Below are 25,640 nucleotides of genomic sequence, written 5' to 3'. Positions count from 1 at the left end.
AGTGCAAGGGCTGAGCCTGACCCAGAAACACCCGAGGACCATGCCCCTCTGCACCAGGTGTGGGTGGCCAGGCTCAGCCCAGCAGGATCCAAGGGTGGAGGGGCTTAGTGTGGGGTGATCCAGGTGTGGAGTGAGAGTTTTCTGTGTGGGGCAGTCTGGGTGCAGGCGGCTCAGTGGGAGATCTGGATGCACAGGGGCTCGTTGGGAGGTTCCAGGTGCAGGGCCCAGTGGGAGGGTCTGGGTGCTGGGGGAGTGGGGCTTGATGGGGTGGGAGTCCAGGTGCAGCTGGTTGGGGATCAGCAGGGTAGGGCTTGAGGGTGAGGGTTTGATGGGCCTGCTTAACCAGGGAGCTCCAGCTGCTGCCGAGAGATGCCGGGCTTTCCCCTGCGATTCCCCTTTTCTTCTCCATCCCTTTCCTCCTCCTCCTCCTCTTCTCCACCCCTGTCCCCACATTTCCCACACCTGTCCTATTTCATCCCCCTTCCTTCATTTCCTCCAGCCCCCTTAGCCCCATCGCGGGCACTCACTCTTGAACAGAAAATAGGAAGGCTCCCAGCGCACAGAAGGGGAGCACAACTGGAACTAGTGCCCCATTGTTTGTCATTTATTGACCTAACTAAAGCTTTTGATTCCATCAATCGTGAAGCATTATGGAAAGTGCTGTCTAGGTTCAGTTGTCTATTGTCTATGTCACAGTGTAAGTGTGTGGGACTCACCCCTGCGGCGCCTCCTGCTGGTGTCTTGGGAATTAGCTCGTTTCCAGCCTTGGAGCGCCTCTACAGGCCAGTGTCTCACTACCGCTAGGGCCCCACATACCTCCCTGGACTCCGGTGCCCTGTTACCTGGGGTGCTGCCCCCTGGCAGTAACCCCTCACTCTCGGGGTCTCCCCTCCCTGAGGAACCTCCACCCCCCTATCCCCACCTCGCCTCAGTTGTAGGCTACTGCCAGTCACCAACTAGCCCCCGCTCCCTGGGGCAGACTGCAGTATAAGCCACTCATCATAGGCAAGGTTAGGTCTGGACCTGCTGCCTCTGCCTAGCCTTGGGGGTTTTCTACTAGGCCGCAGCCTTGGGGGTTTTCAGGCCAGAGCACCCCAGCTCCTTTGGCCTTCCCCCAGCCCTGTCCCACGCCAGGTGCCTTCTCTAGCTCCCTGCAGCCAGGCCTGTCTCCCTCTACAGCTAGAGGAGACTGTGTGGCTGCTCCTGGCTTTTATATAGGGCCAGCTGAGGCCTGATTGGGGCATGGCCCAGCTGTGGCTGCTTTCCCAATCAACCTAGTAGCTGCTTCCCCCTGCAACAGCCCTCTCCCAGGGCTGTCTTTATACCCCTCAGGGCAGGAGCGTGTGACCACCCCGCTACACAGAGTTAGTAATTCTGCAGTTCGTGTTTGAATTCCTTCAGAACTCCTGGGTGAATCCCATCTGGTCATAGTGACTTACTACTGTTGATTTTATCAATTGTTCCCAAACCACCTCTGTTTATACCTCTAGCTGGAACACTTCCTCAGATTTGTCGCCTAAAAAGAATTACTAAGATATGGGAAACTCCCTCACATCCTCTGCAGTGAAGACTGATACAGAGAATTCATTTAGCTTCTCTGCAACTGTCTTGTCTTCCTTCAGTGCTCCTTTAGCACCTGGATCGTCCAGTGTCTCCATTGAGTGTTTGGCAGGCTTTCTGTCTGATGTTCTTAAAAAAATTGCTGTTAGTTTTTGTGGGTTTTGTTAGTGGCTCTTCAAATTCCTTTTTGGCCTGCCTAAGTATACTTTTACACACGACTTGCCAGATTTTGTGTTCCATTCTCTCTCTCAGTAGGATTTGCCTTCCTGTTTTAAAAGCTGTCTTTTTGTCTCTAACCACCTCTTTTATTTTGTTTAGCCATGGTGGCATTTTTTTTGCTGCTCTTACTGATTTTTTTCATTTGGAGTATACATATAGTTTGAGCCTCTATTATGGTGTTTTAAAAAGTTTCCGTGCCGCATGTAGGCATTTCACTCTTGTTGCTGTTCCTTTTAGTTTAACTAGTCTCCTCATTTTTGTGTAGTTCCCCCTTTTGAAGTTAAATTTCTACTGTGATGGGTTTCTTTGGTATTTTCCTCCTACAGTCATGTTAAATTTAAATACATTATGGTCACTTTTATCCAGCGGATCAGCTATATTCATCTCTGGGACCAGATCCTGTGTGCCAGTTAAGACTAAACTGAGAATTGTCTCTTCCCTTGTGGGTTCCAGGACTAGCTGCTCCAAGAAGTAGTCATTAATGGTGTCTAGACATTTGATCTCTGCATCTCATCCTTAGGCGACATGTTCTAAGTGACTATGTTGAAGTCCCCCATTATCATTGGGTTATTTTCCACCCACAGAGTCGAGACTATGCAGATCTGTGCTTCCATGTCACATAAGACTTGAGTTTTTATTTTATTGAAGCAACGCTGCACCCTACATGTTTTTCTAACTAAGGTCTGGTCTGCACTAGGACATTAGGTTGGCATAACTAAGGGTATGCTTACACTGCCCACGTTACAGCGTGGCCACGGCAGCGCTGTGATATGGGCACTGTAGTCACACTTTATCGGAGAGCTCTCCTGGCCATAAAAAATAACCACCCCGAACGACTAAAGTTTTAGTGCTGAAAGAGGCTGAGTCTACACTGCCAAAGTATCTCATGGCTGTGAAAAATCCACACCTCTGAATGACGCAGTTAAACCACTCTAACCTCTAGTGTAGACTGCCCTAGATCAATAGAGATTCCCATCAACCTAGCTACCGCCTCTCGGGGAGGTGGATTAGCTACACTGACAGGAGAAACCCTCCCATTGGCATACGTACTGTCTTCACTCAAGTGCTACAGTGGTGCATCTGCACTGCTACAGCATTGTAAGTGTAGGCAAGCCCTAAGTTAGATACTATAACATGCTATTTGGGTATTTGATAGGAAATATAGGCCCCTCCAGTTAAATTAGGCGGAGGGCAGTCAGCTTTCTCCATTCTTTTGTGGTTTTCCTTCATGATATTGAGATTGACTCTGGGACTCCAAAGTTCTACAGTTACTCCGTGTTCTGCAGGGGTGACCCTCTGCTGTTTCCCCTTCTGGCCAGTTTCTGGATTGACATTTCTGTGCATGGCATCCTGATTGGTACTGGTTTTTTTGTTCTCCCATCTGAAACCATGATGGTTCTGCCTCTACCAGATTGCCTGCAGCTTGCACATCTTTTTTTCTTGGGGCTGCCTATCTTCACATCTCCTCATATGATAATCAGGGCTTTTGTCAAGTGTCTGAACAGCTTGCTTGAATATGTTAATTTCATCTTTCACAGGTTTGATTTCAAGGATACTTGCCTTTAGTTCCCTTATTCATCTGAATGAATGAAATAAGGGAACTCAAGATTTTTTTCCAAACTACTATGATGACAGCTTCCATTATCTTTCTCAGTTGTTCCCCTCTGCAATCCCACTTTCAGTTTGATAAACCAAACTTCATAGGCTTAGCCTGTCATTTTGTAGGCAGTTGCCAATCTATCTTGTTGTTTTAAAGTACTTTGTAAAACGGGTCTATTTTCTAGGATGGGGGTGACAGATTTTCACAGGGGCTTGGCTTTTAATTTCCTTCATACTCTCCTGAAATGGTTTCAAGTAACTTTAATTTTTGTGCACAGTGTTTCTGAATTGTCCCTAGTTGTCTCAGGATATGTCTACACAGCAAAGAAAAACCCATGGCTGGCCTGTGCCAGCCCGCTTGGTCTTGTGGGGTTGTTTTATTGCTGTGCAGACATCTGGGCTTGAGCTAGAGCCTGGTCTTTAGGACCCTGCAGGGTGCGAAGATCCCAGAGCCCGACCTCCAGCCCAAGCCGGGAAGTCTACATAGCGGTGAAACAGCCCTGCAGCCCAAGCCCTGAGTCGGCTGGCATAGGTCAGCCACGGGTTTTTCTTTGCTGTGTAGACATACCCACAGTTGGCTTCTCTTTTGCTGTGGCACTGCGGTGTAAAATATCTTTTAGATTCAGTAGTGTAGATCAGCATTTCTCAAACTGGGATCCGCGGACCCCTGGGGGTGCCCGGGGGTACTTCAGGAGGTCCGTGGGTCCCACTGAGAAACTCCTCCCCCTCCCCCCCAGGACGCCAGGGAACATGCTACCTATCTGCCCTGGCTCCGCAGCTCCCGGAAGCAGCCAGCACGTCCCTGCAACCCCTGGTGGGGGAGGGGGTCTCCACGCACTGCCTCTGTCCCGAGCGCCGACTCTGCAGCTCCCATTGGCCGGGAACTGCGGCCAATGGGAGTTGCGGTGGTAGTGCCTGTGGGCAGGGGCAGTGCGTGGAGAGCCCCTGCCCCCGCCTAAGAGCTGCTGCCAGAGGGATGTGCTGGTTGCTTTCGGAAGCTCTCTGAGGTAAACGCCACACCCCTTCCAGACCCCTGCCCCAGCTCAGAGCCCGCACCCAAATGCCCTCCCTGAGCCTGCACCCCACCCTGTCCTGCACCCAAATTCCCTGCCAGAGCCCGCACCCCATCCTGTACCTTAACCCTGCCCCAGCCTGGTGAAAATGAGGGAGGGAGGGGGGATAGTGAGCAACAGAGGGAGGAGGGATGGAGTGGGCGGGGCCTCGGGGAAGGGGACAGAGCAAGGCTGAGCGGTGGGGGTGGTGGGAGTCCTCAAAATTTTTTAAAACAAAACGGAGGTACTTGGGTTGCTAAAGTTTGAGAACGGCTGATGTAGACAATCCCTGATCTGCTAACTTTTCATGCTTTTCACTATTTATGTGGTTTGTTATGTTTGATTAAAGCAAAATGGCTTTTTACTGCCATCTCTCCCAGAAATGTCCAGAGAATCACTTATGTCTCTTAAATGCTCGTCCTTAAGCTGATATGAGTCCCCCATCTCCATAATGAAGGTCCTTTAACTCTCTGCCAGCTATAGTGTTTGCAAACTATTCTTCTCCACTTATATTCCCCAAAGTTTTTGGAAATGAGGCACTGAAGATACTCAGATATGCCCCTTGGTCACTCAGTTCTGTCCTCCATTGTCTGTTACCAGAGAAGACTTCCTTACAAAATCCCTCTTCTGTTTGCGTTACTTTCTGGCAGCATTTTCTGCAATGACTGTTCTAGCAGCTTCTATGTAGGTTTGTCTCTTGGAGAGGTTAGATCAGTGGTCCCCAACCTTTTTTGTCTGGCGCCACGGAGGACCGACAAGCGTTGCCGCCGAAATGCCGTCAATAGGCGTTGCCGCCGAAAATTGGCAGCATTTCGGCAGTGACGCCTCTGGATGTTGCTGCTTCTCGGCGGCATTTCGGCGGATGCTCGTCCGCCGGCCAGTATGCGGGCGCACTTAGACACCCCGGCGGGCGCCATGGCGCTTCGGGCACCGCATGGGGGACCCCTGGGTTAGATCCTTGCACTTCAGCCTCTCCTGCCTGGATTGCCAAATTGGCATCCCCAGACCAGGGATGGCTTAAAACACGAGCATTTTATTAAATTTAGAATTAACAGAATAAAAAGCCCAAACACTTCCATAGTTCTTGCACAAGGCCCACTGTGGCTTAGTCTTTCTGGAGCATACCATGTTCTGCTGCAACTATGGTCTGTTCCCCAGAGCTGTGATCCCTTTTGACCTCTTCAGCACAGCCCCAGTCCTTAAAGGGACAAGCTGCAGAAAAATGTAACCCTGGCATTCCCTTATGAGTTACCCAAGTTCACAGCAATACTAGTAAAAGCTGATTGGACTGATGACAGCAATGAAACTTACTTGGGCATGATACCGTCGTCCCTCAGAAAATTACAGCTAGTACAGAACGAAGCAGTGGTCCTTCTCCAGAGCATGGGCTACCACAAGTATATTTTGATCAGAAAGGTTGCTGAGTGTCAGGAAAGGCACCCGTAGTAAAGAGCCTCATTCCAGCGCTGGTGAAAGAGCCACTTTTGACTAATGTGGTGACAAGATGCTGTTGTCAATCAAAACAGTAACACAGGGTTATGAAAATTGCAGAAAACGTTTAAACTTTCCACCATAATTCATCCAGTCTACACAAAGAATGGATTCACCTATCTATGTAACTCCTCTAAGTATTGTAGTTCCCTGGAAAAAGAAGGCTGAATGAAGGAAATGTCAGATACTAGCACATTTTCAGTCAAACCGCCCTTGTAAAATAGTGATCGCAAACCTCAAATTATTGACCAAGTGAAGTGAAGCCTTACAGTCAAAACTCTGCTTTTCTCTGTTTATACATACAGAACGCAATAACTTCTGAAAACTGCAGCTGACCAACTGCAAAATGTTGTGGAATGTTTTAGGTATCTCGGTGGGCACAGTTCTGTTTGTTTTGATGAAAAATGGCAATGCTGGATTTCCACAGACATCAGGCCCAGAAGCTTTGGCATCCTTTGCTGCTGCCTACACATTGCACAGGCAGCATCTTACTCAAGGATTGTGCACTTCATTGCTTATGTAGGCTGAGCTGTAATCCCCCAGCCAGGTGCTATTTGCACTTGAAAAGTTGGATAACAAACAGCTCTGCCTAAATGAGGAACCAAATGTGTGACCCTCTAGTATTTCCCCCCACAAACTGCTGTAGAAAAATCAAGCAATGCACAAACTACAAGCCATTTAAAAATTAGACTAACCCAAAAAGCAGAATTTTTGTCAACCATTTTCACCCCGTCAAAATGAAAATTCAGTTACTACACAGTCACCATAATATTGCTGTGCTACATTAGGGCCACAGGTAGAATTTGTTGTGCAAAATTGGGGTCATTTGATCACTGGGTTCCCAATATATTGCACGTATGCCAACACCACAAGCAATGAGCTTTTAATTTTCAAAATGCTCTAAAATCCATGTATTTAGCAAGATTATATTAAATATTGATATTCCACAGCAAGGGGCCGAGCGGGGGAAGCTTCAGGAAAGGGGAAAGCCCATGGAGATGAATGGATCTGTTTGCAGTGAGTCAGTACATAGAGGGAAATTGGTTAGTGATGAAAATGTTCTAAATTCAGCCTAAGCAAGTACGCCAAAGTCAAATCCGCCAGAGTCAGGATGGGTGGCAGCCCCTAGTCTAGGTTGAGAAGTTGTGACCATTGTTTAGTCAAATGTGTCTTCAAACGGTTCAGATGTTAAACCTCCTGTCACAGGTCAGGGAAACTGCACCCGTATTTCCGCTCAGTGGTTCAGCAGTGGCATCCACTCTCAGGCTTCAGGTCCCCAGCTGTTACCTTTTTGAGTGGAGATCCGTGTCTCTCTCCCTTTTGAGCGTGGTATTTCCAGGCTGTCCAGTTCCTGCCTTCACTATGTTATTCCCAACAAAGACAGTCTGCCCGTTTTCTCTCCAGGGACGATAACCAGTGTAATTGCTACAGTTATAACATACCACACAGCACTTCCTATGTGAGCCTACTTTATTCTTATGGTAAAAAAGCATTACAGAAAAAATGTGTTCAGAATAATAAAGGAACCTGCCTACTTGCATGGTAGTAAGTTTACCAGAGTCCACCCCACCCTAACATGGATTCTGACAGGAACAGTTCTTTCAGACCTTCCACCCAAGGGGTGATTCCTTGTGGTTACAAATTCTTCATAGCTTCAGCTCAGAACAAGCACACAGTCTTATGGGGCCTCAGTAGGCCAACCCTTTCGTAAGGGATTGGGGCCCTCTGTGGACTAGAAATCCTGTCGGTTTGCTGGATCAGGAAGAAGACCGTGAGCCAGTTTAAAACCAGGTTATTTATCCAAAAATCCTTCCTTTGTCTGTCAGTCCCTGGAAATCCAGTTTGAACTAGTATATGTGTACCTGGGGGGGAAAAGGAGGAGTATATTCAAATGTTGATAATGGAGGAAGTACATTAGCATCCCCCTCACTACTAGAAAAGTTGCCACATACTAACTGCAATTTTAATACAATGTACCCCACAGTTATTAACTTTAATTCAATATTTACTTAATTCAGTAAAGCTCATTTTAGTTCCATAATCTTTGTTCGGGATATTGCATGATATTGTCAGCCTGTCACAAGTCCAGTATGGAGGAGTTCTGTAATGTGAAAGCTGTAGCAGCAAGATAAAGTTTAGACAATGGGTTCAAGTTGTACCAATGGGTACAGCAAAGGCTGCAGACAACCTTCTATTGATCCATTAACATTTCTGTTTCAGGGTCTTGCTTTCAGTTTCCTTGGTTACAGCAAAGTGCACTTGGGAGGAGCGGTCCTGAGGGACAACACAGGGCTGTGTGAAATGCGTCAGATTCCTCAGTGCTGGTGGCATGCAGTAGAAGTATGATTGCCTCCTGTACAGAGACTCATAGTTACTTGCTGCAGAGTAACAACTGACTGTTTTCTGTTTGCTGCTGTAGAAGGGAGAGATTGGGGGGTGGGACATAATTATCTGCCTCTTTCTATTCTCTTTGTCAGTTGGTGCATCTTTGATGTCTCTTGTTTCAGTGCGTGCAGACCTTTGCTGGCGGTTATGGAATGCTCTCAGAGACTGTCATGTTTGCTGCAGTTAATTAGGAGGACTCTTCAAAAATGTTTACGGCAATTATTTTTTATAACCTTGGTTTCTCATTCAACTTCGAAGGGCCAAGACACACATTCTCCTCTGAGAAGGCTTCTTAGTTGTTTAAGAAGAGTTCTCAGGAAGATGCTGCTTTCTCTCTTTGAGTTTAATTGATACATCCTGCTATTCTAAAAGTGACTTTTCTGGTTACAAATGATTTATGCTTTAAGCTAGGAAATACTCTAGTGAAAGGTTGCTTGGGATGTGTTGCTTTCTGGTGCTGCTGGCTTATCATGGAGAGAGTTCATCTGTTTAGTTTCTTACTCTGAAGGATGCAGAGAGCAGAGGCCTGCAAAAGTTAAGGTGGTTCCTTTTTGACTGTGAGAGAGTTAAAAAGGTGCCTTTGTAGAGCTTCTGGTGTAGAATTAATCCTGTGTGGCATGTTTCCTTCTGAACATTCAAATTTATGGAATAGAGTCTTCTGTCTGCAAGCATAAATTCCCATGTTTGACAATGTTGTCCCAGTCTCATAAGAACGGCCATACTGAATCAGACCAATCTAGTACAGTATCCTGTCTGACAGTAGCCAGTACCAAATGCTTCAGAGGTAATGAACTGAACAGTGCAATTTTGAGAGATTCATCCTTTGTTGTCCAGTCCCGTTTCTGGCAATTGGAGGTGTAGGGCAGCCGGGGCGCTGGGTCGGGGGCCGCATCACGCAGCTCCCAGAAGTCACAGCATGGCCCCGCTCCAGCTCCTACGCGCTCCAATGGGAGCTGCAGGAGCGGTGCCTGTGGATGGGGCAGCGTGCAGTTTTTCCTTTATACAGCTTGGGCTTTTGATCTAGTCCCCATGTAACAGTTGATCAGCAGAGAATGACTTGCTCCTCAAGGCAGGAAGGGCTGAGTTTTTACCTAACCTAGGGTTACCATTCGTCCGGATTCCCCCGGACATGTCCGGCTTTTTCGGGTTAAAAATAGTGTCCGGGGGGAATTTGTCAATGTCCGGACTTCTCCTCCCCCCCCCCCCCCCCCCCCATGCAGAGCGTGCGCACGGCTTACAGAGCAGCCGGGGCTCCCACAGCCAGAGCCAGAGCCCTTCCTGCACTTCTCTCCTGAAACTTGACACCACACCACTCCCCTCCTCCCCCTCCCTCACAGATCGCTCGTCTGGAGCTCCGACCCTGCTGCCCTCCCCCGCTGTTGAGCGCGCTGCTCTGCAGCACAGTAAGGGGGCCGGGGGCCAGAGAAGCAGCAGGGAGGTTCTGGGGTGGGGATGGGGTAGTCAAGCAACAGGGAACAGGGGGGAGGGTTGGATGGGTCAGGGAGTTCGGGGGGGGGCTGTCTGGGGGTTGGGGGGTGTAAGGTTTTGGGCAGTCAGGGTACAGGTAGGAGGTAGGGTCCTGGGGGACAGTTGGGGGGGGGGTCTTAGGAAGGGGCAGTTAGGGGATAAGGAACAAGGAGGCTTAGGTAGGGGGTGGGGTTCTGGAGGGCAGTTAGGAGCAGGGGTCCCAGGAGGGAGCAGTCAGGGGACAAGGAGCGGGGGGGGGGGGTCGAGAGTTCGGGGCAGGCTTTCTGGGGGAGGGTGGATAAGGTTTTGGGCAGTCAGGGTACAGGTAGGGGGTAGGGTGCTGTGGGGTATTGGGGGGGTCTTAGGAAGGGGCAGTTAGGGGATAAGGAACAGGGAGGCTTAGGTAGGGGGTGGGGTTCTGGAGGGCAGTTAGGAGCAGGGGTCACAGGAGGGGGCAGTCAGGGGACAGGGAGCAGAGGGGTTTAGATGGGTCAGGAGTTCTGGGGGGGGGCTGTCAGGGGGTGGGGGTGTGGATAAGGGTTGGGGCAGTCAGGGGACAGGTAGGGGGTAGGGTCCTAGGGGGCCAGTTAGGATGTGGGGAAGGTCTCAGGAGGAGGCAGTCAGGGGACAAGAGGCAGGGAGGCTTAGGGAGGGGGTGGAATCCTGGGGGGCAGTCAGGGGACAAGGAGTGGGGGGGAGGGTTGGGGGTTCTGAGGGGGCAGGAAGTGGGAGGGAGTGGAAGGGGCGGGGCTAGGACAGGACAGGGGCGGGGCTAGGACAGGGGCGGGGCTAGGGCGGGGCTCCTCCCGTCCTCTTTTTTGATTGTTGAAATATGGTAACCCTACCTAACCAGAAGTGGGGATTTGCATTCGTCTCCCCCTAGATCTTCCCCCCCAGATCTCTCATATGAGCAAGGATTTTTAATGAATCTGTAAACTCAGGGGTTGTACCGTATGACTGGAGAATTGCTAACATAGTTCCTATTTTTAAGAAAGGGGAAAAGGAGTGATCCGGGTAACTACAGGCCTGTTAGTTTGACATCTGTAGTATGCAAGGTCTTGGGGAAAATTTTGAAGGAGAAAGTAGTTAAGGACATTGAGGTCAATGGTAATTGGGACAAAATACAACATGGTTTTACAAAAGGTAGATCGTGCCAAACCAACCTGATCTCCTTCTTTGAGAAGGTAACAGATTTTTTTAGACAAAGGAAACACAGTGGATCTAATTTACCTCGATTTCAGTAAGGCATTTGTTACGGTTCCACATGGGGAATTATTAGTTAAATTGGAAAAGATGGGGATCAATATGAAAATTGAAAGGTGGATAAGGAACTGGTTAAAGGGGAGGAGACTACAACGGGTCATACTGAAAGGTGAACTGTCAGGCTGGCGGGAGGTTACTAGTGGAGTTCCTCAGGGATCGGTTTTGGGACCAATCTTATTTAAACTTTTTATTACTGACCTTGGCACAAAAAGTGGGAGTGTGCTAATAAAGTTTGTGGATGACACACAGCTGGGAGGTATTGCCAATACAGAGAAGGACCGGGGTATCATACTGGAAGATCTGGATGACCTTGTAAACTGGAATAATAGTAATAGGATGAAATTTAATAGTGAAAAGTGCAATGTCATGTATTTTTAGGGAATGATAACAAGAATTTTTGTTGTAAACTGGGGACGCATCAGTTGGAAGTAACAGAGGAGGAGAAGGACCTCGGAGTATTGGTTGATCACAGGATGACTATGAGCCGCCAATGTGATATGGCCATGAAAAAAGCTAATGCGGTCTTGGAATGCATCAGGCGAGGTATTTCCAGTAGAGATAAGGAGGTGTTAATACCGTTATGCAAGGCACTGGTGAGACCTCATCTGGAATACTGTGTAGTTCTGGTCTCCCATGTTTAAGAAGGATGAATTCAAACTGGAACAGGTACAGAGAAGGGCTACTAGGATGATCCGAGGAATGGAAAACCTGTCTTATGAAAGGAGACTCAAAGAGCTTGGCTTGTTTAGCCTAAACAAAAGAAGGCTGAGGGAGATACGATTGCTCTCTATAAATATATCAGAGGGATAAATACCAGGGAGGGAGAGGAATTATGTAAGCTCAGTACTAATGTGGACACAAGAACAAATAGATATAAACTGGCCATCAGGAAGTTTAGACTTGAAATTAGACAAAGGTTTCTAACCATCAGAGGAGTGACATTCTGGAATAGACTTCCAAGGGGAGCAATGGGGGAAAAGACATATCTGGCTTCAAGACTAAGCTTGATAAGTTTATGGAGGGGATGGTATGATGGGATAGCCTCATTTTGGCAATTAATTGATCTTTGACTATTAGCGGTAAATATGCCCAATGGCCTGTGATGGGATGTTAGATGGGGTGGGATCTGAGTTACTACAGAGAATTCTTTCCTGGGTGTCTGGCTGGTGAGTCTCGCCCACATGCTCAGGGTGTAGCTGATTGCCATATTTGGGGTCGGGAAGGAATTTTCCTCCAGGGCAGATTGGCAGAGGCCCTGGGGTTTTTTCACCTTCCTCTGCAGCGTGGGGCATGGGTCACTTGCTGGAGGATTCTCTGCACCTTGAAGTCTTTAAACCATGATTCGAGGATTTCAGTAGCTCAGATATAGGTTAGGAGTTTATTACAGGAGTGGGTGGGTGAGATTCTGTGGCCTGCATTGTGCAGGAGGTCAGACTAGACGATCATAATGGTCCCTTCTGATCTTAATGTCTGAGTCACATCTCCCTCTTTGAGAGGTTACATACAGTCCCAACCCACAATAATACATAAACCATTCTTTTAATACAATGGACCACAAAAATATTTAATCTTAATTCGATACGGTCTCCCAAGGATATTTCAGGAAATTGCCCCATCTGTCACAAAGACCAGCCCTGAGTCACTGCCATTGTATCCATTCCCTTGGGTATGTTTGTCACAGTTGGTACCGTACTGCCAGCAGCCTCCAAACCTGAAGTGTTTCTTGAATTCTTCTGTCAGGGTCAGAGTGGAAGAGGTAGTTGCTGTCTGTTCTTTTCACCCCCACCCCAGTTTGCCTTCTGCAAGCTTGATTCTTGACGCACTCCCAGCTAATACTTGTGTGGTCTCCCTGAACCCCGTTCTGTGCATAGTGGCACAGGGTGTTAACCAGGGAGCAGTTAGGACAATAGGGCCTTCCTGCCGGTGGGAGATGCAATGTACGGGTGGGGTTGTAGTCTTCCATTGTGCGATGCAATTCAGCTAATCATCCCATACAATATTAACATTCGCCCTTTTCAGTTCGTTGGTAGCTGTCCAGATTGGAGTTCTGTCTACAAAAAGCTTTCATATTATCATACTCTTCAGGATGATCCCATTTTGAGTGGCAGCAAATATAAATAAATACCAATATTGAGCAGTGTCTGGTAAGAACCTGTGGTATATAGAGGTCAACAGAAGCCCAGGTAAAGCACATGGAGGCCGCTGAATCCCCTCTCCCAAACCAACAAGATCACTAGCAGGTTCCTCTGGGCAGCCTTGTCTGCGTACCATAATAGGAATAATTAACCCATTAGTGACACAGGACAGGGAATTCTGTGGAAAGCAAAGGGTCTGAAACATCAAGAGGCAATGGAAAATCCAAGTCTGTTGGGGATGGGATGGAATGTAATGTGTGTAATATATACCATAGAGGTGATAGTGCACCCTGTTGTGATGACATCTAGAACAGCATGTGCCGTTTAGGAAACTACAAAAGATATAAAAATTTCCTGGTTCCTTTTGTTTTGTGGTCACACAATGGAATTAATAGGCAGCCGGTTTAAAAGAAATGTAAGGAATACTGCTTCACACAACACACGCTCAACTGTGCAACTTGTTGCCAGGGGATGTTGTGAAAGTGAAAAGTTATAACTGGGTTAAAAAAAGAATGAGGTAAGTTCATGGAGGACAGGTCCATCAGTGGCTATTAACCAAAGTGGTCAGGGAAGTAGCCCCCTGCCCTGGCGTTCCTAAATCTCGGACTGCCAGAAGCTGGGCCTGTACAACGTTGGATGGATCACTTGATAAGTTGCCCTGTTCTGTTCATTCCCTCTGAAGCATCTTGCACTGGCCACTGTCGGACGACAGGATACTGGGCTAGATGGACCAGTGCTCTGAGCCAGTATGGCCATTTTTTATGTTCTCAATATGACTTTGGGGATAGGGAGCAGGGGTGCGAGCCTTGGAGATGACCGTGAGAGTTCAGAAAAGGAATCGTTCCCCCTCTCAAAAATAAGTTAGGATTAGAGGCATGAGAAAAATTGTAGGCTGCGTATCTGGAATGCTTAGCAGAGTGCCTGGCTGATGGGAGACTCCTCAAGGGAGGTGGCTCGGCTCTTTGAGAAAAAGGTTACATGTTAGTAGGTCTGAGCCCTGCAGGGGGCTTTTCTGACTTTGTGATTTCTGAACCTGAATGCTCTGGACTGCTGGAGCGGAGCTGGCTGTGTGTGTCTGTGAAAGGAAACTGGCCATTTTAACACCGGCAGACTTCATGGTGGTTTTTCTGTTCCAGGGCACTGAGTCCATAAAGTTGGAAAATGGACAAAGCACAGCAGCTAAGCTGGGGCTTCCTCCTCTCACCCCGGAACAGCAGGAAGCTCTTCAGAAGGTGAGTGGCCCTCATGTGGCCTTTCTTTAGCTCTTCCTGATTGCTAGTGTCAGACTTGCTGCCACAGAGGGGAGAACACCAGGTGGGGAACCCGCCTGCCAGGAATACATAGGGGATACTGACTGCGCTGTCCCTGCACCTGAGCTCTTAGAATCATGCCCAAGAAATGTTTTTTCTTAGTTGTGAGTTCCTAGTAGCTGCATGGGAACATTATGGGATATATTTGTTTAAAAAAACAACCTTGCTGAGATCAAAATAGATAACAGCTTGATCTTAAACTTGTTAAGAGGTTTCTCTGATCCCAATGATGATGAGATGCTGCTGCCCCAAAGTCCCTGTCAGGTGCAGCCTGGACTCAACAATTAATAGATTCCAGAAATGCTCCAGCTGAATCCTCTGCAGGATTCATGCTAGAACACACTGCAAAATCTCTCTACCTTTCCTGTGCTCTCTGGCAACTAATTACTTGCCCCTTTGTAATAAGGGGATCTTTAATATACTGCAAAGATTATTTCATCCCTTTGGAGCCAAGCTATTTTAATTGTAGAACAAGTCCATCCCAACTCTGATCTCTGGTTCTGGATTCTGTGTGTGCAGCTGGTGAGGACATTACTGCTGACTTCTGGCTTCCGCTCCTAGTGGGAACGGGTGATGTCTGAAGTGCTGAGAGGAGAGCAGAGCAGAGCTGGGAATGGAGGGGAAGGTGGGAGCTGTGGGCTAGGTGTCTCCCAGATTCTGGTGAGGCAGGTATGCCATTGTTCTCTGTAGGCTTGGTGTGAATGTTCCCATAATGCTGAAGCTGCTTGTGTGTCTGTGTTTGGCTCGCAGTGTGAAACGGCTTCGTTTCCTCTGGCTACTCCATAGCTGACAGATGTAAATCCCATTGTCCGTTTCCAGGTTTCCGAAGCACCCGCCTCAAATCCACGGTTTAGAGCCTGCCGTTCCCCGGCACCTCCCAAACACGTACAGCAATGGAAAGCAGGTGCCTTTGAGTGGGGTTGGCTGAATCTGTCCGTCCTGTCACCTGGGCATGGCACATCCATGGGTATTAGTGACCCCTTGATTAGGAGCCTCCATCTCAGCATCATTGGATGTGCAAGGCTCAGTGTTTTCCAGAGTGGTAGAAGGCTGGGTAAAGGAAAAAGAGTTCAGCCTTGTAGCCACAGGTCAGGGGACTGATGGAGGGAGCTGGAGTATATAGAAGGACCCACAGCTCCTGCTTACCAAGATAGTGTAGGCCTACTCTGACAAGGAAGGGAAGGGATTTGCTCAGTGCAGAGTCTGGGCATGGGGAATAGGAGCTGCCTCGCTCTTTGTAGAACCTTTTGTCCAGATGTTCTCTGAGTGGAAAGGACTTGAAGGAGACTATCTGTCCTGCCCTCAACTCAGCAGGTAAGGTGCAGTGATGGGAGCTGAGGGGCAGAGGGAGGAAGAGGGAAATGCTGAGTGTGTAGTGCATGATGCTTTCCTAACATTGCGCCTGCTGCAGACTCTGAGTCCACCCAGTCCTTGCTCAAGCATTGTGCTGTATTTCAGGGTGAACAACTCCAAGATGCTGACCAAGATCATAGTAAGCTGTCGGCCCTTGACTAATGAAAAGTGCCTTAGTGCTTGGGGCCGGAGCACTGGAAAGCACCAGTGGCAGCCAGTTGTGGGGTTCTGGGGAATGTTGTATGAAGTTAAATGTCCGTCCCTGGCGCCTTGTGGAGTCCTGTGCCCTGTGATTATGGAGACTGTATTTCCTTCCAGGCAAAGAAGTATGCGATGGAGCAGAGTATCAAGAGTGTGCTGGTGAAGCAAACCATCGCCCACCAGCAACAGCAACTCACTAACCTGCAGGTGAGAGATCCCTTTGGGCTCATCCCCTTGCCTTTACTCTCCCCACAAGGTGGAGCCTTTTATGCACTTAGAACCAGAGCACAGCCCTGAGGTCTGCCTGGAGCCAGGTACTTGCACTTCTGTTTCCGCAGTGAAATCGAAGTATGTTGTCTTCGGCCCTGTCAAGGAAATCCCTCTCCTGTCCTCATACATACGCTTACCCTCCCTGCCCCCCAAGAAAGCAAACTGCCCTGGGAAGAGAAGCTAATGCTTCCTCTTCTGTTGGCTGGCTAGATAATTTTTTCAGTTGCCAGAAAATCAAAGCATCTGTGGTGAGTTCCACTGTCAACCTGAAGCTAAGGTGGTGTCTGGGGTTACTGGGAGCAGTATCCTTTCACCATCCTTTCCCCCATGAAGAGATGGTGCCTGTCTCTCTGGCTTTGCTGGCAGTGTCACCGCTACCATGGACTCTGTGGATTTTTCTCAGAACTCCAGCTGGTTATTCCTGCTAATGCAGGATTGTCCAAGTCCTAGGAGACCTCTCTGCTGCTGTTTAAACCCCCCTTCCTTCTGAGATTCCTTATATACAGCTCGCTGCCTCCTGCTTGAGGTTAAGGAGCCTAGAATAATGATTTGGGGGGGTTGTGTATGTTTAAAAAATGTTGAAGTGGGGATGTGCCAGCCGCATTAGGCAGCTCTGGCTTTTCAGGGCTGTGTATGTTTCTGGGCGGCTGCTCTAGATGAGGGGCTCCTTGTAATTGCTGGGGGTGAATCAACGACAGTGGTTACAGAGGTTACTATTGCCTTGAGTCCCCCCTGGGAGAAGACCCTGCTTCCTGAGGCAGTGGCAGCAGCACACCCCTACCCAGAGTTGGTGGGACTGGCATCTGCAGGGTCCCAGCGCTGGACAGTCCTTGGGACCGGGCAGTGAGGGGCAAGGAAGGAGAGGCCTCTCCCACAGGTTCCCTGTGCCGTCGCTCTCTGCTTGAGTTTTTACAAACAGCCGTAGTATGCTCAGCTCCAACAGACTGAACTCTGTCTTTACTGTCTTTCAGATGGCAGCAGTGACAATGGGCTTTGGAGATCCTCTCTCACCTTTACAATCGGTCAATAGACATATTCACTTCTTCTTGGGCACTTTGTCTTAGTCAGGGCCTAGAGTGGGGAAGTATTTAGTGGTAATACAATGCTCTTAACTAAACCCAGCACAACCCTCCCACATACCCACCTGCTATGGACAAGCACAACAAACTGAGACAAAGTGTAAACTCCCCAAAGGAAGACCTTGGGCTGGGTACAGTCTGCTGTGACACTGGCACCCTGGGCCCTGGAGTCAATTGCAAAGAGAGCTTTAGATTTCAAGCAGTTCTGAACACCTGTGAAATTGTGGGAGCCACCTTTCTAGGGATGCTACAGTTCTGAGGTCCTGACCTAAAAGTAACTGCCAAGGTAACTCACAAATGGGCAATTTGTTAAGAAACCAGCACACAGAACAGAGACTGGTAGCTATGGTGCTGGGGAGCACTGGGGCATTACAGGCTTTCAGAGCATATCCTAGACCAAATGTGAGACTTCTGTTGCTATGTGCATACTTGTAGGCTAGGGGAATTTGGCACGTATTTCAAGTAAAGCAATGAGGGCTGGAGCAAAAAGAACAACAGAGTTATTCAAAGAAAAGCAGTGCAGTCCCATAGTGCTGGAAGTTTCTAATCTACCCCCACAGAGAGTCTGGTTTACCTGGGATCATCTGTCCCCACCCCTTCTAGACACATGGGGCACTGGCATACGTGGGCTATAAACCCCCCTCTCCTCATGCAAAGGTCACTTTAAATGTTTCCTCTTCTAGCTGAAATGTAATCTCTTTGGGTGGTGTAAAATGCAACCTGGAGGCCAGTGCTGCAAGGGGAAGAAGCATTAAAACTAGATCTGCCTGGCTTCCCTTCTGTAACGCTGCCACGGTAGGTAGCTTGTCAGCTGGGGAGCCAAAATAGCATTGGTGGGGGGAGGTAAGCTTGGAGTGGGACAGGAAGCGCCATCTCTGCCTGAAGGCAGCACGGCCAGTTCCTGACCCATGTTGCCCAAGCACCCTCTTTATCAATTAATTTAGATACTATTGATCTCCCCTATCACTCATTCTGCTAAACTGTATTTTGCAGCCACATCATGCACAGTTGGGTAACAGAGATGAAAACATGTAATAATGATAGAGGATGTCTTTGTTAACAGGGCCCTCAAGATTAATCATGGGCTTAGTATTGTGTAAATCATGTTTTTAAAAAAAAAGCCTCGCTCTGCCAGGAGCCAGCACCTGCTGTTGGAGGGACAGAAAGGCTAGAAGTCAAGGCTTTGCCCTGGATCAGCCATCACGGGGTGTTGTGAACTCGATGTCATTAAGATCCCTGTTTCCCCGCCAAATGCTTTATCTCAATGCCTGTTGGGAGTGTGGAGCGCAAGTATACCTTAAGAACAGGACAGTCTCCACTGGCAGGACCCACAAGGCCCACATGTGAGGGAAGTGCAGCCTGAGACTCCTGTTACAACGTCTTATTGACCATAGTCAAAGCTCCCTGTCCAGCAGCCCTCTACCTGCTGGAGTGTTACCGAGCAAGGTTTCACCTTGTCACTTCACCAAGACAAGCAGTTTCCTTGCATAACTGCATCAAAAGTGCAGATGAAAACAGTGGTGCTTTGCATGTCGCCTCCCTCATTTTGAGCTCCATCCTGAAAAGGTGCATGTTAACTTGTCCTTAATAATAATCCTCCGTAGCTCCTAACTAACAGCACTGTCTATACGTACAAACACTGACTGCCCACCTGGAGGTTGGGGAGGAATCCTTAGCCTCTGTTTACAGATGGGGAAGCGGAAAGGTCACGTGCCCAGCCCACAGCTACAGAGGGGCAGGACCAGGATTCACATGCACATTCTTGGCACCTGGTCCTGCGCTAAATTCACAAGAATATGCTGCCTTTTCCCTTAACTCACTGCACTGCAGGTTCCTACTACTACTCCACAGGTGCCTGTTACCATCCTAGTCCAGCTCTACCCTAGCTTGGTGGCCCAGATCAATAACGTAAAGGAGTGTAAATGGGTTCTCAGAACTTCACTCCTGCTGCTGCTGGAGTCTCCTGCTTGTGCAGCAGGTTTAGAATGTGGATTTCCCACGGTGAGGGTTGCTGCCATTGGGAAAGGGCTAGTACTATCAGTCTTGTCTCTGTGGCAGGTATCATTGGAGGAGAAGAGAATATGCCCCCTTTGTGTACACATCTTTAAAGGTGTGGAAAATCCCTATGCCTGGGGCATGGGCCTCAGGCTGGCTAGAGTAGTAAGAAGAGGACTAAAATAATAGCAAAAGGGGAGACTAGAATGAGGGAAGATCTGAGCACTCAGCACAAAATCAAGATGTTGAAACAAAATTAATCAAGGAACCAAAGAACATGAAGAGAAGAAATTATCTAATTGCCTATACACCAATGCTAGGAGCCTGGGTAACAAACAAGAGGAACTGGAATTGCTCATTTATGAGCATAAACTTAGTCTAGTTAGTATTACTGAAACCTGGTGGGTTGGTTCACCCAACTGGAATGTTACAATCAATGGGAAGGAGGAGGGGCATTCTATGTCCAAAATGGCATTAGCTGTTTGCGAGTCACTGATAACTCAGAAGAAGACAGATAAAGCACAAGTGGGGTACTAGTTGGTGTCTGCTACAGACCACCAAAGCCCACTAAGGAATAGGATGACCGCTTCCTTATGCACCTAATTACAATGTGTACAAATAAAAGCTGTGTGATCATGGGGGACTTCAGTTTAAGTGACATATGGTGGAGGTCTTGTGCTGCCAGTATAGAAACATCCTTAGAATTTCTAAGCATTCTAGATGACCGTTCCCTAACTTAGAACATATTGCAGCCTACACAGGGGATGCTGTACGAGACCTTGTTCTAACTGAGAGAGGGGAACGGATCACAGAACAAAAAATTAATGGTAGCTTAAGTACAGGTGATCATGGCTTGATCACATTTATAATGTGCAAGCAGAATAAAGTCCAGACCATAATATAGATGATTGGTGCATTTAATAGGGCCAATTTCACAAAGCTGAAAACAATTATGAGCCAGATCAGTTGGGAGGAAGAATTGAATCAGAAAAATGTGAATGATGATTAGGAATCATTTAAGAACATCTTACTAGAGCCCCAAAATGCCAGTGTCCCACAATCAAGGAAGAAGGCCAATTTTAGAGGGGAAGTGAAGGTAACTGTAAAAAATAAAAAGTAAATATATAAAAACGCAAACTGGCATCCTCTGTACACAAGGGATCACCACAACGCCATCTGCTGATGGGGTCACAGCCCACAGTCAGGAACCTCTGCAGGAAATAATAGATTAAAATGGGGTTGTGCCTGCATACAGTTTGGGAACCCCTGATGCAACCAGTGGAAGGAAGGGGAAGCTGATAGTAATGAATGTTGGCTTCTCCAGGGTGGGAGGATTGGGAGACTGCACTAGAGAGATTCTTGCCTAGCTGCCCTACGGTGTGACTGTGCCTCACTTTTCACCTGGCTCACAGGCTTTTGGGGCTATCCTAAAATCTCATTTAAAAGCATAAAACACAGCCCCAGTGTAGAGGCAAAACAAAACCTTTGTTTCCTTTGTTTGATGAGTCCAGGTTCAAGTTAATCTAATATAACTGCAAGCGCAGGAGTGTGGTGTGAAAACCTGGTTCGATGATAGTGCTTCCTCCCCTGAAGTGCTAGGAATCAATTCCGAATGAGGCTGTATTTTCAGCTGCAAACAGTTACCTCCCTGGTCATGGTGACCGGCTCAAATGCATTTGGCATCTGTTGTGTGCAGTTGTCTCGTCAGACACAGTCCGTGCCTGCTCTGTCCATTACTGTGTTGCAGGAGAGACCCCTGGCCACCCCTTCGTTACCACTGAGTTGTGGCATCCCTAGACAGGACACAGAACAACTCTGAGCTCATTGTGCTCACCCTTATGCCAGAGCTCTCCACCTGCGTTAGGCCTTCATGTAATGGCCTTATAGCAAAGCCCTTCTTGGGGGGTCAGTGTTCACAGAGCTCCCTACTTGGGTGTGGAGTACTGTAGAATTGGGTTGGGGAGGAAGGCACTAAGATTAGTGCTGCTTTTGCCCTCTTTGTAGGGCCCTCACCACTTTGCATTCGTTCCAGCTGTTCCAGGCAGAATAAGAATGTAGCCCTGTACAAGTCTCCAGTGTGCTGTAATAAATACACTATTGCTGATCATAGGGAGCTGCCTCTGCAGGGGTTTCCTTTCTGCCTTGGTCCCAATGCATGCTGATAAGATCACAGATTTGGCCAGTGTGTCCTAGCAGGCAGCACCTTCCTAGGTGAAGTTCTTAGAACGGCCATGTGGCTTGGAGGAAGCTGGTTTTAGGGATACCATCTGGGGAACGACCAGGTTCCTCTTGCAAACAGACTTTCAGACAGGTTCAGGAAAAGAGTACCGAGGCTTTCTCTGCACTGAGACAGACCATGGCTGAGTCTGTGGGGCTGTACCACTGTAGGTGACAATACCAATGGAAGATGCTAACTGTGAGCACCGCAGACTTCCCCAAGAGAAGGGTTTTGTTTAATCGCTGGATTTTTGTTTGTTTTTATTGAGCTGTGCAGTGCAGCTGGTGCCCAGTGTCAGTTCCTTTAATGTCAAGGCAGGGAGAGGGGAGGAGGTGGAGGCCAGTGCCAATCCCCTTGCTGCCCAGGGAGAGGGGAGGAGGTGGAGGCCAGTGCCAAACCCTTTGCTGCCCAGGGAGAGGGGAGGAGGTGGAGGCCAGTGCCAATCCCCTTGCTGCCCAGGGAGAGGGGAGGAGGTGGTTCCCAGTACTAGATCCCTTGATGCCCAGGGCAGGGGAAAATGAGAGCACGTGGTGCCCAATACTGGATCTTTTGCTGCGCCATGCAGGACAGGAGGGATTGCTGTTAGTGCCTGATGTTGGATCCCTTGCTGCCTGGATTTCCCCTGCCCGGAGGGGAACCTGTTTTAGAATGAAGGTATTTCCCCCTGCTGCAGGCATTGCCAGAGATGTGATCTTGTCAGGGTGGGTTGGAGTTAGGGCTGCTGAGGTGGCAGAGCATATCAGAGACTTGACTGTGCCCCTGGGAGTGAGCCTTACTGCCCATGCACTCCCCACCAGTCCATGCACTGAGCAGACAAATACTTCTTTACCACTAAGAGTGTGCCAGGCTGTGCTGCAGCCAGTGAGGAGCTGCTTGCTGTTGGGTCACAGCTCCTGGGGAGGGTGGGACGGGAGAGAGCTGTCCTGGTATCTGTGACTACCCCCTAAGCTAACCAGCCAGTTCTTCTTTCCAAAACAGATGGCAGCTCAGAGGCAGCGGGCGCTGGCCATCATGTGTCGTGTGTACGTGGGCTCCATATACTACGAACTGGGAGAGGACACCATCCGCCAGGCCTTTGCCCCATTTGGACCTATCAAAAGCATTGACATGTCCTGGGACTCTGTTACAATGAAACACAAGGTTGGTTAACAGCCCCTAGGAGTGGTTTCCTTTTCTCTAAGGTCACCCTGCATGCATCCAGGGAAGGAGGAGCCTTTACCCTCCTAGTCTGCAGTATACAGCAAGCTGTCTTAGTAGGTGGTTCTCCAAGTGCTGGTTCCTGTTGTATTCCACGGAGGGTTCTGGGCAGGCGCCCGGAGCCGGAGCTTTTAGGATTGAATGTAATAGCCTCCTGCGCTGCCACCAGAAGCCATAGCAGTGACCTAGCAGCTGCATGTGGGACCATTGTAGGGATGTGGGGCATGGAGCTTGGGGAATGCTGAGCAGTTAGCCTGCCTTGTGTGCATGCACTGGTCTTTCTCTCTTGCTAAAAGGCCTGATTTATGTATAAGCAGCTCAGGAAGCGAGTGGCTGCAAGTCTGTTCAGGCGCTTTCATGCTTCAGCTTGTTGCTCTCTGCCTGAGCATGCTGTGGGAACGGCTTTGAGGATGGGATTCTCTGGCTGAACAGTTGGGATCTGGCACAGTGTGATACAGACAGGCTGCATTAGTTGGCAGAGTGGGGAATGCGAGCACTAGGGGGTGCAGCAAGAAGAGATTGGTACAATTTAATAGGGTTTCTCCTCTATCCTAGGGCTTTGCTTTTGTGGAATACGAGGTGCCTGAAGCTGCTCAGTTGGCCTTGGAGCAGATGAACTCAGTCATGCTGGGTGGGAGAAACATAAAGGTGAGTGACAGCAGGTTGTGTCACGTGGGAGGCGAGTCTGGCTCATGCTGCTGTTTGTGTTACAGGGATGGGGCTTTTCCGATGGTCAGAGGAGCCTGAAGAAGAAAATCTGTGTTCCTAGGAGATCTGTTCCTCAGTGGGCCTCTTTTCAATGCACCACCTGAGGCCACTCACTGAGAACTGGCTGGTTCTTGGCACCTGCCTCTGACCCTTGGGAAGAGCCCATAAAGTGTTAATCTACACTAGGAGGAGGGAGGGGTGTTGGACTCTGTTCTGTTCCTCCCCATGCACAGAATGGGAGCCCTTTGTGGCCTAGATATGGAGTCTGGTGGGCAGCAGCCAGGTCCTGAGGAGAGGGCAGGTGAGTGACTGCTGACCCTGGTTGTGCCTTTTGGGCTCTGCAGAAAGGGGGCTTGTTTGTATGTGTCTTAGGAGGGAAATGAGGCTCTGGGATAACCTAGTCCTCTGCGTGAAAGGGGGGGGGAGGGTTAGTACAAACTGAAAGGAACAAGGGACTTGAGCTATGTATTCCCAGGCATCAAGTAAGAGATTCCCTGACAGGTGTGGGAGACTTTGTGGAGCGTCCATTTGTGGTGTCTCTGAAAACCCAGTGTCCTTACGTCTGTCACCAAAATCATTTCCTGTTAAGTTCCTCTTCAGGCAGTTGCAGCGCCTGATCGATTACAGGTTTTTGGGAACTCCGGAGAATGGTGTGGAGGCATTGTGCCCTGCCTGTAGCATTGACAGCTAGTCAATTGTAGCATTGGAAGCTAGTCACTAGTAAGGGAGGGAAGCTACACGTCTGAAATATGCTTGCTCAGTAACAAGTGCAACAAAAAACATCCTGTATCTGGGCTGTCTCAGTAACCCTGATATCCCATGGTGGCCTGCGGAGTCACCGGAGACTACAACCCAGACATAATTAATTGCGACTCTGTGGTGCTAATTGCCGTGCCATGGAAAGTATTATGTGGGGTTCAACTGCTCTTCCTTAGCATTTACAGTCCTTGTGTCTAGGGTGAGTCACAGTGTGCCTCCTGGAGAACTCAAAGAGGTGTTTGTGTTTGCTTTGCTCTCCACAGGTTGGTAGGCCTAGTAATATTGGACAGGCACAGCCAATCATAGACCAGCTAGCAGAGGAGGCACGGGCTTTCAATCGCATCTACGTGGCATCTGTTCACCAGGACCTCTCAGATGACGACATTAAGAGTGTGTTTGAGGCCTTTGGGAAGATTAAGTCCTGCACGCTCGCCAGGGACCCTACAACAGGGAAACACAAAGGCTATGGCTTCATTGGTAAATTGGCTGCTCTGATCCCTGTCATGGAGTGGGGTGGGAATATCATTGGATTTGGATCTATCATTGGATGTCTGCTCCCTCCAGTGGCAATAAGCTTCTGCTTTCAGTTATGGGTTAGAGTGGTAGTGAGAGCAGACCATGGCCTGATGTCAGAAGGCTGCCTGGCGCTCAGTTGGAAACTGGTTTCTGTGTTCTTGTTCAGCTAGCTCCTACGGTGTGACGAGAACCATCTCCCTTTACACTGAATGTTTGAGAAGATCCTGGATAATCAGAGGGATTGGGTGTGTGATCTAAGAAGTGTGGGAGTGATTGGTAGGGACACTGACGGCTGCCGCTCTAGACCATTGTGTTCTTAGAAGTACAAACCTAAGTTGTGCAGGGAAAGGGGTCTAAGTTTAGGAGGCAGGCAATGGGGCATTTTCCGTGGGAGCCTGAAATATCCATCTTTAAGGAGCACTCTGTCAGGGTTCCAATTATCATTGCAGAGTATGAGAAGGCACAGTCATCACAAGATGCTGTCTCATCTATGAACCTCTTTGACCTGGGTGGCCAATATCTCCGGGTTGGCAAAGCTGTCACTCCCCCAATGCCTCTCCTAACACCTGCAACGCCTGGAGGATTACCCCCTGCAGCAGCTGTAGCTGCAGCAGCTGCCACAGCAAAGATAACAGCTCAGGTGAGAAACAGAGCAGCAGGACTTGAAACGAGGTGGGTGAGTGCGTGCGTTATTTAGAGTCCAGCAGTCCTGTTGAACACGGGGATACAGATTGCCCAGTGCACTGAGTCAGCAGCACTTACGGGAGCTCCTGACTAGGTGGCCTTTGTTGTACCCTACAGAGTAGTTCTCCCGGCCTCATGCACGTCTGTCTATGCCGTGGGCCCCCTCAGGGCGTCCCCTT

General features: G+C 48.8%; 1 protein-coding gene across 2 annotated transcripts in view; it reads left to right on the top strand.

The window, feature by feature from the left end:
• Positions 1-25,640, top strand: part of PUF60 (poly(U) binding splicing factor 60) — a 54,858-nt gene that overhangs the window by 21,481 nt on the left and 7,737 nt on the right. Inside the window, exons 2-8 of one of the 2 annotated variants that reach the window (XM_054018258.1) lie at positions 14,308-14,403; positions 16,153-16,242; positions 17,277-17,327; positions 22,576-22,737; positions 23,350-23,442; positions 24,525-24,738; positions 25,227-25,417. In XM_054018258.1, coding sequence (XP_053874233.1) covers positions 14,308-14,403; positions 16,153-16,242; positions 17,277-17,327; positions 22,576-22,737; positions 23,350-23,442; positions 24,525-24,738; positions 25,227-25,417 — 897 coding nt within the window. The remainder of the gene's footprint in view (positions 1-14,307; positions 14,404-16,152; positions 16,243-17,276; positions 17,328-22,575; positions 22,738-23,349; positions 23,443-24,524; positions 24,739-25,226; positions 25,418-25,640) is intronic. The other variant, XM_054018259.1, reaches the window with a different exon arrangement.

The sequence above is a fragment of the Malaclemys terrapin genome, chromosome 2 (assembly GCF_027887155.1).
Source record: "Malaclemys terrapin pileata isolate rMalTer1 chromosome 2, rMalTer1.hap1, whole genome shotgun sequence".
Classification (NCBI taxonomy): Eukaryota; Metazoa; Chordata; order Testudines; family Emydidae; genus Malaclemys; species Malaclemys terrapin.
Note: the sequence above shows the minus strand (reverse complement) of the source record. Positions and strands in the feature narration are given on the sequence as shown.